The sequence below is a fragment of the Genypterus blacodes genome, unplaced genomic scaffold, assembly GCF_046128005.1.
Source record: "Genypterus blacodes isolate CSIRO-AG114 ecotype Tasmania unplaced genomic scaffold, CSIRO-AGI_Gbla_v1 ptg000143l_1, whole genome shotgun sequence".
Taxonomy (NCBI): domain Eukaryota; kingdom Metazoa; phylum Chordata; class Actinopteri; order Ophidiiformes; family Ophidiidae; genus Genypterus; species Genypterus blacodes.
Genome location: NW_027466945.1, coordinates 277,739 through 298,423, shown reverse-complemented (window position 1 = coordinate 298,423; position 20,685 = coordinate 277,739). Strand labels below are relative to the sequence as shown.

Below are 20,685 nucleotides of genomic sequence, written 5' to 3'. Positions count from 1 at the left end.
GACGGAAAGAGGGATTGAGAAAAGGGGATTTAAAAAGATGATTGGATGCGTACCCTGATTCTTTTCACACACAAGCATGTTGATATGTTCACACACACAAAAACTGGGAGAGAACATAAGAACGGCCAGAGCAAACATTACACCTAAACTAGTATAGAAAGGCAGAGCGCTATCAAACAATCCCTAATGATAGCCGCTGTCCCACAGTCACACAGCCCCCCCCCCTCTCCCCCCCCCCCACACACACACGCACTACGCATTCCTCGACAGTAATGTAGGCAGGCGCCTGCTGATGTTATATGGGACTATAAAAGGCTGTGCAATCAGGGACTACAACCATCATCAGATCACTATCGTACAATCAGCCCCCGGAGGCCACTGCAGCCAGCAGGAGCCACGTGTGTCATGGTCATACTTATAGCCTTGGGATCCGTTGTTGTTCAGCTACTGCCTGACCCTCACTTCCACACACAAATACAAACTGTATATGCACTCATAGTATGTGTGTGTGTGTGTGTGTGTGGGTGGGTTGTGAATCATTACATAAATGTAAAAGTCAAAACAAATACAGATATATATGTAATGTAAACACAGTATAAAAAGATCATATTATCTGAATTGCAGCTATTAAAGTTCATTTTTTATTCTACAAATATTTATTCCAATTTTAAATCATATACGCAGGGATAGCAGCCAATATGTCTTGTGTTATGTCATGACCACATCTGATTTTCATTCAAATACAGCCAAGAAAACATGTAGAATACACCGCAGTCACATAGCAACGCACGCACCAGCTAACATGAAAGCGTGTGCACTTGTATACACACACGGGAAACAAGGAGCTCATATTAACACACAAAATCCCCACTGTGTTCCACAACCCAGACGCAATTATCGCCGCTTGTGCTGTTACAATATCAAGCGTGAACTCCCATCCTGCTCCCTCTCTTTGGCCGCAGAGACCACCAGATGGTTGGGGAATGGTAAAGACTATTTAGCGTTCCAAAAAAAAAGCCTCCTCATCCTCATGTGCTCACGGGGGCCAGCTCAGAGTTGTGGCTGACGCTAAAGTGACTCACACTTTAATCATCAACTACTGAAGGACCGCTCTGTTTTACAAAAGGTGAGGGAAGTGGAAGTTTGAGAAAGTGCGATGACACAAAGTGTGAAGTGAGCACCTACTCGCATCTTCAGTTAATACTGGCTGGAGGCTGATTAAATATGAGGAAAGGCCATCATGTTAAATGAGCACTTAATCAGATGGAGGCCTGGCAGCGTGATGCTAATTACAGTGGAATCATAAGTGGACAGTGCTGCCAACAACATGCTGTTGCCTGAAGGCTCTGGTGGGACGCCACTGCTCTGAGGTTTAGACGACCTCCTCTTGGATTCATTAGCTGTTTGGTAGAAGCATGTTTCTTATGTTTGCATGTTCAATCAACCACTATAACAAGCTGTGGGATGTTTAAATCGATCGGGTGTTTGGTGTTTTGCTCCAACCTGTACTGCTGTCAATACTTTACCACCGCAGTCCTAATTAGCTGTTTGAAGTTCCTTTTCATAGATTTTGGCTTGAATTTACCTCCACTGTAAAAAAAAAAAAAAAAACTACCGACATCTTAACACAAATGCATCTAAGAGGTTTCTTTTATGTAACAATACAATAAACTAATTATACATCAAAGACAGTACCAGTTTACAAACCGGGGAACGGAGAAATGAATACAAATTCTCCCATAAAGTAATCAAAAATAATTAAAACAATGGATTGAGGAAGTTGAAAAACCAGATTCCCTTGAGTTGAGAACATTTTTCCATACATAGTAGAAAAAATTACACAAATGGCTGACAAATGACTTCAGTCGTGTTTAGGTTCCAATGTCTTCTCTCTGTGTTGTTGACTGGGGGTGACTTCTTAAAAAAAAAATGTCTCTCACTCTTGTTAGAGGAAGTGTCACCATGTTCTAAGTCAAACCCAGTTCATTCTAAGCCCCAGCAGAATGTGTGCGATAAAGGCTCAGTACAGCACATTAGGACTAAAGCAGAGCTACACCAAGCTGGAGGTGAAGCACAGCATGTTCCCAGAATTATACAGCAGCGATTTGCAAACTTTTTTCAACCAAGCACCGGCTCTGAACTAAACAAAACATCTCTCCACCACAACAACAAGTACCAACTGTTAAGAACAAACACAGACAAACCTTCGAGTGCTGACTGACACCCATCTGGAATGGAGATGTAAGGAGTGAAGCTATTTTCAATGGCAAAACAATTTAATTGAAAGAGAATTATAATTATGCGTATACCAAGTCTCAAGTCTTCTTGTTTTGATTCCCTGCAAGAATTTCTAAAGGTCTCTTAAAGTGATCCAGTGTGAGAGCCTCTGCTATATCATATTGCAGGTGTTTGACTCAGAAACCGAAAAATGTTGATAATTAAAAGAAAGATGACAATTTGACATATATGAAATTCCCGAGTAAGATACAGAGTGTTTGTTGTTAACATCTGTGCATCTTTCAGTGTACAGAAATATCAAGATGCATTCCTTTATCTCTCCCTGTTCCACTCCCACAAGCTTATCTCTCTCCTAACACTCTTCAGCAGTGCTTTATCCCCTTTAAAATGTAAATCTACAAGAAAACTATAGATGCGCTTTCACATAAATCAAACACGATCGAGAGTTTGAATACACAGGGGTTCTCGTCGGAGGGAAAACAGGGTTCCCTATGACAAAAACACCGGGGAGAATAAAAACACACAACAACAACAGCAGGCTTCTCTTTTTGCTTCAGCGTGTGGAAATGCAATGTGAGAAAGGGATTAAACCTCCAACGCACAAAGAGGAAAAACAGAAAAATGACAGCCACGGCGGTGCCAAAGCCGCCATTTACCCACGGTCAGAGCGGCGCTCAGCCACAGCTCAGTGAAATACTGCAGAAGGAGAAAAGGAGGCACTAGAAGAAAGACAAAGAGGATAAAGGGATATAAGTGAAAGGAGGAGTGACTGAGGCTGAACGTATAAGAGAGAGGGAGAGAGAGAGAGAGCGGGAGAAAGCCGAGCAAAGAAGACAAAGAAGAAAAACGTTGGGAAAGATGGAGGGAGCGCTGTCACCCCGGGGCTCTTTTCCCTCCAAAATGATGTGACATAGCCGGCTCTCCTTTATCTGCCTGGATGGCTGAAACAACCATGACGTGCCCCATAAATCACACATGTCACTTTTTTCAGCATTTTTCCAACACTTATCTATCTATCTTTTTTTTTTATTCTGCTAAAATAGAAAGTTTACGCAGTTTCTGAATGCATTGACTGAGTTGCAGAAGTGCTGATGTCGTGAAAACCTCGAAACTACGATACCAGAAACGCAAGGTTGCATCAGACGCTCATTACTGAGGGTGGAATAGGCAAAATACATGAATGGCAGAGTGACAAATGGAATGGGAATGGAATAATGGAGGCAAAGATAGGAGGAATCAACAGGACAATGTAGAATGGAATGAGTTCTTTGGGATTTCTGCATCAATTCTTAGAAATTAGATGAATTGACTAGACATTGATCCAAACGACACAGTTTCAATGAAGAACAGGGATGAAGAGGGGATTGTTTTGTAATGGTGGAGTGAGAGTCCAGAGTCTAAGCGGATAGAGATGTTGCAGCAGATCCCAGAAGAGGCCGATTCATGTACAAAATTCCAAAAATAACAGATGAGCTTGAGTTTATTAAAGAGGAGTGGACTGAAATTCCTCTTCCCAGGAAAACGTTGCATTGAAGTTATTGCTGTGAAAGAAGATTCCGTTTTTTAGTTCACATACTTTACCAGCCTGGTTTGTTGATTACTCAATGTTATAATAATATATTTTGTGATTGTACCTTTGGAGATCAGATTCAAGATGACTAGTAATGATCTGAAATCCAAAATTTTGAATTTGTAGGTTTTCTCGCCACTATAAGTCAATCGATACATCTAAAAGTAGCGAAACATCATCGTCTTGATGCGATTCTGAGGCTTCAGAACATAAGAGAGAGCTGCTTCTTCTATATTCCATAATTTAGTTAGCCTGGTATGACTGGAGGTGATGAAGACAGTGTTTTTCTGAAAAGTCTAATTTCATCACTCGCCGTGTGTGGACATATCCCAGCAGTGTCCGCACTCCGCATGAGAATTCCATCTTGGCAGAAAAATCCACAGCATCTCGTTCAGACGGGATGGGTTATTTTTTTCCCCATCTCTTAATAAGTTTGACTGCCAAATCATGGTGTGTTTGTACAGCAATCGCTTTATTCTGGAAAGACGACATTACAAGTGCAATGTAATTCATCTGACAGCAGCATTTGTAACCCAAATGAACTAATACAAATGCATAGAAAGTTTGGAACGAAATGAATAATTACCCCGTTCTCCTACCAGCTCATCAAACCCCATGGGTCTGTCTATGATCTGAGGGCAGAGAGGCTCCAGCTCCAAGAAAACAATGAGCTTCTCTCTCTCCCGCTGACACTGTGATTGTGGTGCTGATGGCAATGCGTGTGTGTATGTGTGTGAGTCCGTGTGCGTGTGTGTCGACACTATGCCTTGCAGCTCCCGCCTAGAGTTGCGCAGTGAATAACAGGTCAGTTCTAATCTCATTAGACTTAATCAGATGTATATAATATGTATTAACAGCGGAGCACAACTGTACACAGCCCACTGGAATATTCTACAATGTCCTGCCTCGGTGGTGTGTGTGTGTGTGTGTGTGTGTGTGTGTGTGTGTGTGTGTGTGTGTGTGTGTGTGTGTGTGTGTGTGTGTGTGTGTGTGTGTGTGTACACGATAGGGGTGTAGAGGAATGCTGAGAAGGGGAAGCCTGACTGAGAAGAGGTCAGAAGAGAGAAAGGTGCTGTGTCGTTTTTCATGGCGCTACATTATCAGAGAATTATGGAATTATGCGCAGGTGGAGTGCCGGTGTGAATACTGATGCAGTGGAAGTGAATACATTTGTATAAATACACACACACACACACACACACACATTCACTCACTCTCACACACATACACAAAGACGTACACATACATACATACAAAATAAATCAACTAGCGCAGTATTTGCAGTTCACCTGTTCTAAATGAGGAAACTGCATGCAACTACAACAAATGAGGCATACATCTAGGAATCGAGGTTAGTTTGCAAGATGAGGTTTGGCATTGTGTGTGTGTGTGTGTGTATGTGTCTATCTGTGTTTGCGGCACACGCATTTTCATCGCTTTTTCAGGCAAATAACAACATTGTTACACTTCAGTTCTCCTTTGCTGGAGCACTGCTGTGCACACTTAATGAAAACAGAGCCCCATTTAAAAAGTAAGACGTTGTTCTGATTGGCCAGCTTTGTCCGACATGAGCCGGATGCATCAACCTCAGGTTATGACGCAAAATTCCAATTCTTTATCCTCCTAACATATCTTCTTGTAGAATTGAATATGTTGGCAAATATTTGGATTCTGTTGATGTCATATTAGTATGTATGAGACTGTTAAGTGTGTGGGAGAGACAGACAGGAGGAGTGAGGAGAGGAGAGGTTTGAGGCAGACCTGATAGGGAAGACAGGTTGAGGGCATCTTCTTTGAAAGCCTCTCCTATGTCTGTATGTGAGTCCCAGAGGTTTGAGATTGGTTTCATTTAAAGCACTTAAAACGCCTCACAGGACCCATGCTTGGCTCTGAAATAAATATCAGGATCACTCTTGGATTGTTTTTAAATTGAATGCAATCTGCCAGAGCTGTGAGCCATCATTTTCGCATTTTTTTCCTTCTCTGCCTTGATCTCCTCTCCCTTCTCTCACTCCATGCCAGCCACTTTTTGTTTCAATCACAGAGGGATTTTAGGAATCCTTCTGCTCCAAAACAAGGAGGACAAGATCAGTGCCATATAAATCATTTGACCTGGGCGATATTTGATGTATCATAGCAATCAAAAGAAGGGAACTATTTCCAGGAATGGCTGTCGAGTCAGAGGAGACACTAATAGAAGGATATCAATCATTTTCCTCTTCCTCTCCGCCTGTACACATAAGCAGTATGCACACCTGTTTCAAGCATCTCATTCTCTGAAACTTACACTCAAATAATGGGATATCTGTTGCAGATTGTTATTTTAATGACGCCTGCATAAAACATTATGCATGCTCCAGCAAATGAAGCATTTAAATACTCTATTATCAACTCTGTGACGCTGTTATGTCATTTTAGTACCTCTGAGCTCCAGCTGGAATAAATACCCATAATGCATAGTTTTTAGGTCTGTTGATGGGGATTTTACTGTACAGAGAAAACACACAATTGATTTAGATTCAAAGATACAGTTTCCTCTCCATTGGTTCTGTTGATTTGGGCACTAAGCACCAAAACAACCACACAACACACTCTGTTTGAGGATTGGGTTCAGAGTGCTTCTCTTGGATGAACATGATTCTTTGGTACGTTCAAAGTCCTGACCAATCAAAGGTCATGACTTTTGTGATATTGGATGAGGAACCAACGCTCTGTTGCATTAAACGCCTCCCAGGGGAGATATTCCCGGTATAGATATTCCCGGTATAGATCACATTTTGCCCGGGAAACCTTCAGATGCCCGAGGAAAAGCAGGATATCTGGGCTACAAACAGGTTTTTGAGTATCCGCCTTAAATTGCAGCGCACGTTTATGCTAATATACGTATACTTGACCTGTATATTACTATTTTCAGGTATAAAAGGTCAAATAATAATGAACTAAACCAGAACATTAGCAACATCATCCCTTTTTGCAAGTGTCCCCACGTTTACCTCAAACCTGTCTCCAGACATTTATTCATTTAGTGGATGTGTGTGTGTGTGTGGGGATGTTGTATTGATTGGATCGGATGGATTTGCCAGATTGTGGGAGGAGAGGTGAGAGGTTAAACTGACGGGCCAAGGTGATGGAATGGATTATATCTTATATCTAAATTACATGACTAATCTTGCCGCATTCAAGATAAAAACCCACAACAAAATGCCGAATGTAATCTTGACAGGGACGTTGTGAGACTGGAGCGCTCCATTAAAATCCTGGGGAGGGCGTCAATGCGCATAGATTCAACCCAACTCGATCAGTACAGTGTGTGTGTGCAGTGAAATACCCAGAGCGGTGATCAACCTCCCCTCTGGTGGAGAAACTGTTTTTTTTATAGAGCTCCTCATCACTATTCATAAATACATTGGTGGAATGAGACCCTCTTCTAATAAGCATTTAGCATGAACACACACACGTACACACACACGCACACACACACACTGCCTGCACAAGAGCCGATATGACACTAGCTGTTCCCTTTCCCAGGCGAGCAGAGGGGATGAAAGCCTGCACAGATGGGTCCTCCATCCTCTGATCTGCTGCTGCCTTTGACACCAGCAGACACCGACTCCATAAGCATGAGAGAGCTGGCAAACCTGCTAAAAACACTGCCACCTCTGCCTCCTCCACCTTTTTTAAAATTTGCCTTTTGCCGACCAAAAATAAAGATCCTCCGCTTAATTGATCCGTCCTGATGAATAAACAAACGGCTTAAGAGTGTTTCTCTTGGCTTGCAGCAGCACCTCTTAATGCGTTCCTGCTTCCCACCCTGATTCCTCCTCCCAGGCAAAACACGGATGCTCTGTTGTGTCTATGGAGACAACAAAGGCAACCGATAGGAGCGGAGCAGCGGCTCGGCAGTTTCCCGCTGTGCGCTTCGTACTGAAGCCCGGCTCATTCTCTCTGACAGGCAGCGCGTTCAAAGACCCTATAGCTGCAGATGCTTTGTGATCTCATCTTCATTTTTCATACCCCTTCACAAATTGGTCATCCGGGTGCTGTCAAATAGGATCAGGGCGGCGTATTTCAGCCTCTGGAACCATGGAAAGAGGATCTGAGTTTGAACTTTAGTACGTTGACCCGAGTAAATAGTAGAGTTTCTCAAAGTGAGGGGAGAGACGGCACAGAAAGCATTCTTGTGTTCCAGCCAGAGCAGGGAAGATAAATCTCAGCCAGTCAGCATGAAAAATTGCAACTTCAGTTTACTGCCGGGATTATACGGATGGTTATCGTGAGCTTTTTTTTAGTGCCGTTTCTAAACCATAAGAATTAAGAAACTGCAGTTTGGGAACAGTAAATAAAACGTCACTGGATTCACATTGTCCTTCGAAAGGTTTCCCTGTTTGTGTTTCACATTATTTTCAAACATTGGCTGTTTTGTTGTTTGAACCTGCAACTTCAAACGTTTCTTTAGTCCGGTTCTGCCTTTGGTCTCGGCAAAACAAAAAGTTGTCTGCAGAGCTAGTGAAGCAAACATCGCTCCCTCTGTACCTGCTTGGGAACTCAATTCTGGGTGACTGCACTTCTGCAATTGTCTTTTGTTGAAAGCACAGAGCTGCATTTTGTTGAAAGGAAAACCACGTGATATTATGTAGGAATGCTTTGCTAGGTTGAACTCCTGTCTTCTCTTGCGACTGCTCGATTGTTGTCATTGTCCAGTATGGTGGTTGACCAGAAATCATTGACTCCTCAAGAGATCCCCGCAGTGTGAAGTAGCCATTGTCATGAAAGCGACACCGATATGAGAGGGAAAAGTGTGTGGCAGTGACTCCATTACAAAAATATGTTTGTGACTTGAAGATAAGATTGTTGTTGTTCAAGAGACACACATTCTCCTGACTGGTGTGATTTGAAGAAGTACCAAGCGATGACTATGACTTAGTGTGTATTACAAGCCTTCCATTGTTCCATGTAGAAAATACACTACAATACATTTCTGACCAAACAATTGCCTTGTTTGTGTGTTTATAGACCGCAGTTGTCACTTGTGTTTTATTCGCAGGGACCAAAATACATCAAATGCTTTGATCAGTAAGATGCTTCCATTGTGCTGCCTACTAAATTCTCCTGAAAACCGAGACTGTTTCTAAAAACCCCAATCTTCCAGCCTCACTGTTCCCGCTGTGACCTTACCAGCCGGAGTTGCTATTTTCTCATCTGTGCCGGTGCCTATTGTGCTTTCCTCTTCCTCCTCTTTCTCTCTGGGGCAAAGTCACACCCATCAGGACACATTACTCTTTACAATGACAGTACAGTCATCTGCTGAGACTCTTACCTGGCTGAGTGGTGGAGCCTGCTCATTGCCTCAGACAGTGCAGTGGTATTTTTACTGACAGCCTGAGCCGCCGTGCCATTTAGGCCCGGGCATTTACGGGCTGGAATTATACCTAATTTATGTTTCCAGCCTGACTCTTGCCCAGACAGAAAAGTAAGCCAAGCACCCCCGGAACCTCACAGGTTGTTCCTACATGGATGAACAAATGGATGGATGACAGATGGACAGATGTATGGACTGACAGGTGTTGTAAAAATTCTAATCATAATGTCTTCACCCCGACCTTTTCCTCCCCCCTCTCTGCTCCTTCATGCAGACGGACGCGGCGCTGATGTACGATGCTGTGCACGTGGTGGCGGTGGCGGTGCAGCAGTCGCAGCAGATCACTGTCAGCTCTCTGCAGTGTAATCGGCACAAGCCGTGGCGCTTCGGCGGGCGTTTCATCGGCCTCATCAAAGAGGTACAAACTACAGCTATGATGAATGCAGCCCCATCCTAACCTACAGGAATCTATACGGAACACCATCGTTTTGTAGCATATAGATGTATGCAATCGCTCATATTTGCCAGCTTTTTTTCCTGCATTTCTTTTACTTTAACTCTACTCTTTCACTCTACTCTAACTCTCCATTTTGTCCTTTTTCACACTGCTTTAAGGGCTGTTATCTATAGAAGCGTTGCCGTATCCGCAGTGGCTACATGCTTTTTTGATGTTTCATCCCTTTCACATCTCCTACCTCCTTTCTGCGCATATCTCTAGCTGTGTTTATATCAAAGCTCCAGTGTGCCTCCTAAACTCCAGTCAGGGTCAGCCATTTGCTTTGTTCTACATAGCCTCTTTATTCTGTGGATGGTATCATTGCAGGTAATTTGCAGAATGAGCCATTGTAGTACCTGGTGATTTCTCCCCCTCCTCCCGTCTCCTATCTCTCGCCATGCCCGTCTGTTCCTTCAATGGCTTTGAAGTAAAACTTCAAGCAAAATGAACCACATGCATAATGAACTCTTACCTGTCAGAAAGGCTTCTCTCCTTCTGTGCTTTCTAGTTTCATATTCTGTTGTTGCAATAGACAGTAAGGTAGGAGCCAAATGCAATTCATAATTGGTAAAGGAAAAAGTTTTGTGACTTGTAGGTGGATTGATACGGTGGAGGAAGAGGATACTTTAAGGTTAATGGAATGGCATGCTGAGAGCTGAGAATCTGATGTATTTTGGAGTATTATTACAACAAAGTGCTGTGGATTTCACTATTTTCTCTATAGGCCCACTGGGATGGTTTGACCGGACGTGTTCTTTTCAATAAAACCAATGGACTGAGGACAGATTTTGACCTGGACGTCATCAGTCTGAAGGAGGAAGGACTGGAAAAGGTGCGTCAGTCCACTGATGCTGTGTGCCAGAGGCCTTTATGGGTCCTGAACAGACCTGTGGGGAATCTGCATCAACCAGACAAGCAGAAATACATTTTGACAGGGGAAAAAAAGAGAACCAACCCAAACTAGACCAGAAGATAATTAAGATAAGATAAAATAAGACTGAATTGATCACCAGAGTGTTACAGCAGCACACACAAAGAGGTGTAGAGGGGAATACAATCAGTTGAAGTTTAAACATAGATAGTGTTGTTTTCGTAATACAGTTCCATAGCGATCATACTAGATTGGCACTGCGCATCCGATTCCAAAATGTTGTCGACCAAAATAGAGCACCTTGAAAGAGAGGGAACACAAACACTAGGAGCTGCACTCTACCAATTAAAAAGCAGATTTTTCTTTCATCTCATTTTGGAAAAGAATACTTCCCGTTTTTTCCTGGACTACCATCCTACCTGAACGGAACAATTTCTCGGCTGATATCAGATTTAACTTGATACTAAGGCCAAATTGTGTCACTCTAACCTAATTAATAATTAATAAAACTGACATTTCAGCTCCTTCAGTTAATTAATCAATTTATTTATAGGAAAACTTTTGATCTGATCTTGCGCTCGCTCCAGTAGAGCTGCACCTCTTCCTCAAACAGAAGGATCTCTCACACACACACACACACACACACAGGCAGAGACACAGGCCGCCTCTCCCAAAGCAAAAACATTCCATTTTTCCTTGCTGATTATGACATGTTGGTTTTTGCTTTGACACCAGGGGAAGCATATAAAATATAAACTGTGCGTCTTACTTATGCAGCAGCTCATTAATGCAGTTATTTATTATTTTCATTGCCTTGTACCTGGTACACTCTTTACAACAACGTGTCGTCGTGGGAGCCCAGTGCGATCATTAATGCAACGGAAGCCTTGTGAATGAGCAAAAATCATTGCAACACTTATTCAGTAAGTGATTCAATTAGAATGAGTCATTTGGGCTCAGGTCAGGTCTCAGTTGTGAAGAATAGTTAGGATCTGAGCTGCTAGGAACTGAGTAGCACCACTAAGACCTCTACTGTGTGACCTTGTGAAGGGTGTGTGTACGTCTGTGTGTTATCCTATGTGTGTGTCGAGATGCTTCAAGGCATTCTGTCTCAACAACCAAGATAAGGAGATCCAATCTTGACTTTTCTCAACAGATCGGAACATGGGACCCTCCCAGCGGACTGAATATGTCAGAGACTCACAAAAGCAAGACGTCCAACATCACTGACTCACTGGCTAACAAGTCCCTGCGCGTGTCCACCATACTGGTGAACGTGAAGCACATACAACACACACAAATACTGTACAAAATGCAATATAATCATGTTGAGTATTTATAGAATTCAGGCTCAAACCTACACACACTCTCTCCCTACGCAGGAGGAGCCATATGTGATGTTTAAGAAGTCGGACAAGCCTCTGTACGGGAACGACCGTTTCGAGGGCTACTGCATCGACCTGCTGAGGGAGCTCTCTGGCATCCTGGGCTTCCGCTACGAGGTGCGCCTGGTGGAAGACGGCAAATACGGAGCGCTGGATGACGGCACAGGCCAATGGAACGGAATGGTGCGGGAGCTCATGGATCACGTGAGTCGCCGGGTCAGATATTGTGACCAATATTGTTTCTTTATGGCTTTGTTCAGTCAGAATTTTCTTCCATTTTGTAATTGAAATGTGATCCTTGATGTAAATGTAAATTATTTAGATTAGAGCAGAGGAGTTTTGTCAGTTTTAATTCGTACAACAGTGAAGTAGGTCTGTGCAGTGCTATCAGGGCTGTGACATGTACTGGCTTCTCAACACTGGCGGGTCGGTGATGCACCCACACGCTGTTCTCATCTTCACTGAGGCCTCTTCTCCTCAGGACTGAGTGGGTGTTAACAACCATTCCATATCTGCTATATGATTACACAGTAAGCAGCAGGCGGCGCGGGCGGGCGGCCAGCCGGACACACACACACCGACCCAGCCACGCTCACAATTAATCTAATCAATTAAGATCTGAAACTTCAAGGATGTACAAGGATAGTCTGATCTGTGTGTTTATCTGATAGTCACATTGGTAATTGTAAGATATGTATCTAATGTCTTTCCACATTATCCAATTCATTTTGAACGGTTTGTGTATCGTACTGTATATATGCTCACAATGCAGATCTGATATGTGCCACATGTGGGCAAAACATTGGTATTTTGTTAGATAACAAGTAGTAGTGAATAGAACGACACCTTCATAAACTCAATCAGCAGAAAATCACATCGTATTACTGGCAAAACTGTTTTTTAATACAAAAATACATCAGTAACAAGCGCTGTGCACCGAACTAGGCTGATTTTGGTGTTGTTAATACTTCACAGATTAATTGAATCTTCAAATTGCTGCGTTAGTGGTTCACCTTTGCCACCAAACAATAAGGTAGAGAAATATAACCTGAAAAGCTCCAACTGCTCCTCTAAGCTGAACTATTGACAACAGTTATTTTCTCTCCTCTCTGGCCGGACTCTTTCTTCTGTACGTATTGACTACACTCGCTGTTGACAGAAATCAGATCTTAATTCAATTGGTTGTAGTTGCGGCACCTCTGCTTTTTTTTTATTGGTGGACTCTCAACCCTTCCTCACCCCCTATCTCTCCCTATTATCTCCTTGCAGAAAGCCGACTTGGCAGTAGCCCCTTTGGCCATCACCTACGTCAGAGAGAAGGTCATCGACTTCTCCAAACCCTTCATGACATTGGGGATAAGTATCCTGTACCGCAAGCCCAACGGGACCAACCCCGGGGTCTTCTCCTTCCTCAACCCCCTCTCACCTGATATCTGGATGTATATTCTGCTGGCTTGCTTGGGTGTCAGTTGTGTGCTGTTTGTCATAGCCAGGTAACATGTCAACCCTCCCTGTCCCTCCCTCCTAACCTCCCTCTTCCGCTTTCTTCAACCGGCTTTCACTAACACGCAGCTGTTGCTCCCTACGGGCCTGAATATGGGAATTAGTGCAGAGGAAAAGCTGTAATTAGTAGGAAAGCATCCAGCAAGAGGCTGCTCGGGCCTCTGATCGACTTTTTTCATGTAGATGTGGTCTCAATGGCAAACCTTAAAGGACCGTACTGTTTTAACTATGACCTTCAAATTACTGGTCTCAGTTTATGTCAGTACAATATAACAAGTAACTAACAGAGACTGTTCTTTAAATGGGACATATTATCATTTTTGTCATTGCAATATAGTAGGAAGTAAGTGTTTAAGTATCAAAACCGTAGGGCGACACCTATACCAATGACGTTTGAAATAATTCGAACCAACAAAAACCCTTTGCTGTCTACTTTTTAGGTAGAAATGTTTCTTTTTGCTTGCATGTGCTGACTACAAGGATACCTACAGAACAATTCTAGACCTCTATAGTGCATGATAAGATGACATTTGCAAAGTTTTCACCTAGTGGGCACAGTGGTGATGCAGCAAGAGTGAGTATAAGTGGATCAGTGGGGGTTTTTCCCTCCCCCCTTACGCACGTTAAAGCATCGCAAAAAGGTTTCAACAGAGACCCGGAGCTGAAAGTAAGAGCGTGGAAATCAGTGTATTATGTCCCATTTAAAGCAGCTTGAGATAAGTAAGCCATCACAGTTAAACGGACCTGCTACTGAACTCAGCCAGACGAGATTTTACAAATGCTAATCCACACTTTTAAGCTTCTTTATCAGGAGATTCTAGACTAGGTTTGACAAAAAAGGAACAGAAAACATTCAAACTCATTAATGACAAGTATTGAGTTTAAAGGTACGACAGCCCGATTCCTCATGCTGTTCATTCCGGAGATATTTCAGCATTCATTGTAGCAACATGTGTGTGTGAAGCCCGGCGGCTTTCGTTCTGCACTTTTCATCAAATGTTACCAGCTAAATGATTGCAAAAGAGAAAAGCAAGCAACTGTCGCCTAAGTTAGTTCAGAATATGCACGTTATACCTAAAGCCCCCTTTGTTTCCACAGTTGCGTAGATGGGTAAGTGATTAGCATGCAGTTATGTTGATATTTTCCTTTTTGTACTTAAAATAGTCTCAGAATTGATACAAAATGAAGAAATGTTTGTCCGTGTGCGTGCATTGTGCCCTTTTTCTGCACACTGGGCAATAAACAGTGTGTGTTCTTACTCTGAAATCCAAAACATTCAGCAAAACTTAATTCTTTCCAGTTTGCTGAGCTGGTTTCTTTCATACAGTAATTGTATTATTGATTTCCTGGCTACTGATAGATTTGTCAATCCCCTAAATGCAGTCTGTATTATTTTCTTTAATCCTCTGCAAATGGAGTGGGGTGTGTGTTTATGAAGTCCTAGTTTCACACAATAAAGCGCTAAACACATTGATCACACCAGGGATTCACAACTTGTATAAACCACTTCCCACCCACGTGCATTTTTTTTTTTTTTGCGACTTGATTAGCGATCTCATCGGAAATCTCAGCACAAATACTGCAAATTGATTTCCGCACGCCTCTCGTTATTAACTAAACAAACGATAATGCCTCCGCTTTGAAACCTTTCAGTGACAAGAAAGAAACAAAAAGCTTCCTGCCAAGATTAAATTTCACTCTAACATGTTTACGTGTATTTCCAGGCCACTGTGGTTTTGCACTCTACATGCTGGATGCCTCTGATTTCCCGATGCAGTCTCTTCACTGGGCTGGAGAGAAGAAAGGCAACAGATCTATAAAGCCAGCAAGAACAATTTAATCCAACAGACAGTTAATGGTGGGAGAGTGTTGTGTTATTGTGACCGGGGACAGACAAACAGGATGAGGAACAGGAGGGGGAGAGGGGAGAAATCCTTTTATCATTCTGAGTGCTATTCCAAATGTCCCTGATGCTCGGTATGAGGAGGTGACCTTATGTCTGCATGTTCCACATCCCCTTTTTTCCTGGTGATCGGTGTGCAGAACACGGCCCACACCAGTACAGGGCGGCTGCAGGCAAAGGTCATTCAGAGGAGCCACTAGAGCCGACGGGTACAGAATACACATGTAGACACACAGAGAGACAAACACCATCCGCGCACAAGCTGCACGCCGTATGGATTTACACCTACAACCATTCCTACCATTCCACATGCATACACAATCACTCACAATGCGCGCACACACAAACATAACCTCTGGCTGCAGCTCACTATTGTGTCTAAAAAGCAACATTCATAAACACAATCACAGGAAATGTTTGACTGTGATGGATGTGAGTGAGCTGCTTTAAATGCGTACTCGCTGCCATAAAAGCACAACTACACAATACAAACCCACATACACAGGTTTAAAGGCACATGTGAAAGCATTTATACAAACACACAGGCATTCAGACATCAGTCACACACACGTGAACACACACGCACACACACACACACACACCCACGCGCAGCATTTCACACAGCATCACAAGGCCATTACACATTGCACAGTTTCTGTTGCCCGTGGTTCCAAGGAGACGGAGCTCATTGACATTCCAGAAAAATCAGGCATCCTGATGGGGTTGATAGGAAGAATTATAGTGTGTCATCAGCCGTGTCTACGTCGATGATTCTCAAGGGGACAGAAGAGAAAATAGCTGGATCTTAAGAGCAATTTGACAAAAAAATCCTGCCAGATTTACAATCCTTATAAAATAAGACCCTTAATTTGAATGCAGAAGCAGTAACCAAACCCTCAAATGATGCATATATGTGTGTGTGACATCCATCATACAGTCACCCCGTTACCATAAAACACCCATCATATTGCATTTGGCTTTGGAATATTTAAATCCTGCTCTGTGTCTTGTAAACACTTTATATATGTGTTAATGTTTGTCTCTAAAGGCTGTGGCTGATAAATGGCCTCACACAGCTTTGCACTCATAAGAAACCAACCCCACAGGCTTCATTAGCATGCAGAACGTTGTGGCAAAACTTCCAAACAGCCTCACCTGATGGGCCCCCTCTACTCTGCATAAGCAATTCTCCCTCCATCACCCACTTCAGCACAAACTCAATCAGTTCCTGATGCTTAACGCTAACCCAATCCCCCTGTGCTAATGCCGTGCCACTTTCGCTTAAGATAATAAATGAGAAATGTCCACGACTGACCTGAAGATGCTGACAATCAGTCAAGGCGGACTGCAGGAGACTGATGGGGAGAGGGGGAGGTTCATAGGTGAGGCGAGGTAATAAAAAAGAAATGAGGTGTAGGATGTTGGTTGGAAACACAGGCAGCGGGAGAGAGAGAGAGAGAGAGAAGAGGAGGTGTGTGAGGAGAGGAAACACAGCTGGGGAGGTGATGCCTGAAGCCCAGAAGGGGGGAAAAAAGAAGCATACAAGTCCCATGGTTGTGTGTGTGTGTGTGTGTGTGTGGAGGTAGTGGCATCTGCACCAGTAGTTGGTGGGAAAAACACATAAGGCTGGCGAGCTGATGAATGGCAATGAGCTGTAAAGATCACAGTGCGCCGGGACATTATCACCAGTGACAGTGTTATTCCAGACTATTGATCTGTCCACACAATAAACTGACGGCATTTGAATATGCCAATACCTTGGATCTGCGTGAAAGGCTGAATGATTTACTCTGGTCTTTTCAGATGTTCCAACCCTGAGGCCACCACGCAAGATCATACACATTTATATCCTCTTTGTTCTCAATCTCCCTCCCATGATGCCGTTAAATGTATGCTTTATGTGCCTTTTAATCCACTCCAGGGAACTGCGCTGCACTTTTGTGCTCTGTGCTGACGTGTGTGTCTTTGTGCTCTCTCCTTTTATAGGTTCAGCCCGTATGAGTGGTACAACCCGCACCCATGCAACCCCGACTCGGATGTAGTGGAAAACAATTTTACGCTGCTCAATAGTTTCTGGTTTGGAGTTGGGGCTCTCATGCAGCAAGGTAGTTGCCTCAGCCTGGGGAGCAGGAGCTCTCCATATCCCACTGTCTCTGAGGGTTGGGTTGGTTTAGCCAAGCCAATGGCAACAGAGAGAGAGAGAGAGAGAGACCTCTGGGGGTCCAATGCTAGCAAGACAGAACTCTGAGTTCATTTCTTGTCATGATTTTTTAATCATTGTAAAAAAGAAAATTATAATAACTTAGCTCACAGTAAAATAGAAATAGAGCCATTCTAATGGAACCAGAGCTGTAAGAAAGAATGTAATGAGCAATATGTGTCCAACAAATCTCTATGTCCTGAACTGCCCTGAATGATTCGGTCTTAACTTCTCTAACATGCTCACATCAACACACCGCACGTCTGAATTTACCTACCTACACACCTGGTTAGACACACCCACCAAAAACAAGGCCATCGTCTAACGTTTCACAATAGAGATTGTGAAAATCACACCCAGCGGAGGGGCGAAACGGCCGAGGCAAATCATCGAGACGAAATGAATCAACAAAACTAAACGCCTATAGAAAGAGTCAAAAGAGTATTTTTTTGCAGTCTGTGCTTCCCGTAAAGAAACAAATTGCAGGAGAAGCTCCAGTATTGTTAAACTCTCTCCGTGGCTTTCTCCTTTCCTTCCACATCTTGGAGTAATGATCCCACTGAAGTGCTGGAAGTGAATACTGTCAAAATGCTTACAGCCACACAATTATCCTTAAACTGACAATTGGGAAACTTCTTTGATTCAACTGTAACAAAATGCCTTCTGCACAGGTGTGTGGTATTCCCCCACACTTTTCCCTCCAACTTGACAAGTAATTGCTCAGATCCACTTTCCTCTGCCTGTGGGCTGGGTTTGGGATTTAATGATAACTCAGAATGTCGTAGTAGGAGAGGATTTTGTTGTTTTGTGCCCATTAAAGCACACGTTTTAAAATGAAAATAACATTAAAGTCAGTATAGTTCTTTGTTATTTTAAACCCCTGAATGAGAAATGCATCTTTACTTTACTTGCATACTACACCCAGTGACCTCTCCTCTTGCACTTGGCCTATCAGCACCCAGGGATCAGTGGGGTGTGGAGTCAGGATATGAGGTTACCTTGGGTACATGACTCTCTGGCCCAAACAGCCTGTTCCTTTCTCCACTTTATCCTCTAATGAACAAATACAGAACGTGTTTGATTTGATTGTATTGATTCCTGCTGACGTCTCATTGTTTGTTTGACATTTTCCGTGTCTCCTTCCTCTTTCTAAAGCAGTCAGTTTATTGAGACGAGAGAACATTGCATGCTTCAAAAATCCAATAGATTAATTTAAAGTCAGATTTGATAACTGAATGCGCTTGAAGGTGTTAACATTCACCCCTGCCACCTCCCTCATCCCAGGCTCAGAGCTCATGCCCAAGGCTCTGTCAACAAGAATAGTGGGAGGCATCTGGTGGTTCTTCACCCTGATCATCATTTCCTCCTATACGGCCAACCTGGCCGCCTTCCTCACAGTGGAGAGGATGGAGTCGCCTATAGACTCGGCCGACGACCTGGCCAAGCAAACTAAAATCCTCTATGGTGTAGTGGAGGACGGTGCCACTATGAACTTCTTCAAGGTAGATTCATTTATCCAAGATCTCATTTACAGAACAATGCACTCTTCTTTCGTTCGTTCGTTCGTTCTTTCTCTCTTTCTCTTTCTTTCTTTTTTCTTTCTTTCTTTCTCTCTTTCTTTCTTCCTCTCTTTCTTTCTCTCTTTCTTTCTTTCTTTCTCTCTGTCTTTCTCTCTTTCTCTTTCTTTCTTTTTTCTTTCTTTCTTTCTCTCTTTCTTTCTTCCTCTCTTTCTTTCTCTCTCTCTTTCTTTCTTTCTCTCTGTCTTTCTCTCTTTCTCTTTCTTTCTATTTTTCTTTCTCTCACTCTTTCTCTCACTCTTTCTTTTTTTTCCTCTGTCTTTCTTTCTTTCTCTCACTCTTTCTTTCTGTCTCTCTTTCTGTCTTTCTCTCTTTCTTTCTCTGTTTTTTCAATTTTTCTCTCTCTTTCTTTCTTTCTTTGTTTCATTTCTTTCTTTCTCGCTCTCTCTTTCTTTCAACGAACACTCCTTTCCCATTGCCGACTTGTGGCCAATTTACAACAAATGATGTATACTCAAAATAGAGACAATTCTCCAGATGGTAGCACTTAAGTAACTAATTGAATTTGGACACTTTCCTTAAAATCCGCCATATGCGCTGTAGCTTTCACTTCGTCAAAGCTTTTCCTCAGCTTTCAGCAAAATATCTCCACACTGCCATTAGTCATTGTCAAGAAATGGGGTTGACATGTGTGTAATGTGAGCTCATAACACACAAATATGTAGCCTCACAATCTGTCTTTCATATTTCCTCAGTATCTAACTGAACACTTTGTGAATCTGGGTGAAATGTATTTATAATAAGCTCAGTTTGCTTGGAATCGGACTGTGGTATCTTTTAGAATATTGTTGTGATTTCAAGTGTTAATTTTGTCCTGGTTTGTTTCTGCAGTGCTGGTTTTCTGATCGATGGTCTTGTCCTGAATGTTTCAGTTTAAACTATTTTAGCTCGGTGCTTTAGCAACCATCTGAATTTTACAACATTCATTGGTGGAGAAAACAAACTTGTGAGGGTGAATAGTTTCAGGTCTCAAATAATGAATTCTGGGGAGCTTCTGCAAAACTTTTGAATTACTTATATCCTCTTCATGATTAAATTGCGAGAAAGGAGCCTGGCTGTAGTATTGCTGCTTTCAGCTATAATAAAGTTCCTGGCTGTTTCTCTGATTAACTTCTTGTCTTTTTCATAGATAACAATGTGCAAGCATTTATTTGCTCCCTTTCTCAAATACGTTTGTTACTCTGCAGTTAGTTATGAGACTATTTTTCAATCAGCCAAATAGCCTGTTTACTTTAAAATGCTGAAACACAATCATCATAATAGCCTTTGGCTTTACACCATCATCTCATTCTGTGGTTCCTTGCAGAAGACAAAGATCTCCACCTATGACAAGATGTGGGAGTTCATGAACAGCAGGAGGCAGTCTGTGATGGTCAAGAACGTGGACGAAGGAATCCAGCGTGTCTTGACATCAGACTATGCATTCCTCATGGAATCCACCACCATCGAGTTTGTCACTCAGCGCAACTGCAACCTCACGCAGATCGGAGCCCTCATCGACTCCAAAGCCTACGGAGTGGGAACGCCTATGGGTAAAACATATCTACCTTCTATATGCCTAGACTATTTTAGGTTTTGCCGTT

The 20,685-nt window shown here is 42.8% G+C and overlaps 1 protein-coding gene across 1 annotated transcript in view; it reads left to right on the top strand.

Annotated features, from left to right (window-relative positions):
• Positions 1-20,685, top strand: part of LOC143012247 (glutamate receptor ionotropic, kainate 2-like) — a 133,328-nt gene that overhangs the window by 100,667 nt on the left and 11,976 nt on the right. The window contains exons 10-17 of the mRNA XM_076165290.1: positions 9,442-9,585; positions 10,388-10,495; positions 11,691-11,804; positions 11,917-12,123; positions 13,189-13,412; positions 17,312-17,430; positions 18,810-19,027; positions 20,409-20,634. Of these exons, the coding sequence (XP_076021405.1) occupies positions 9,442-9,585; positions 10,388-10,495; positions 11,691-11,804; positions 11,917-12,123; positions 13,189-13,412; positions 17,312-17,430; positions 18,810-19,027; positions 20,409-20,634 (1,360 nt within the window). The remainder of the gene's footprint in view (positions 1-9,441; positions 9,586-10,387; positions 10,496-11,690; positions 11,805-11,916; positions 12,124-13,188; positions 13,413-17,311; positions 17,431-18,809; positions 19,028-20,408; positions 20,635-20,685) is intronic.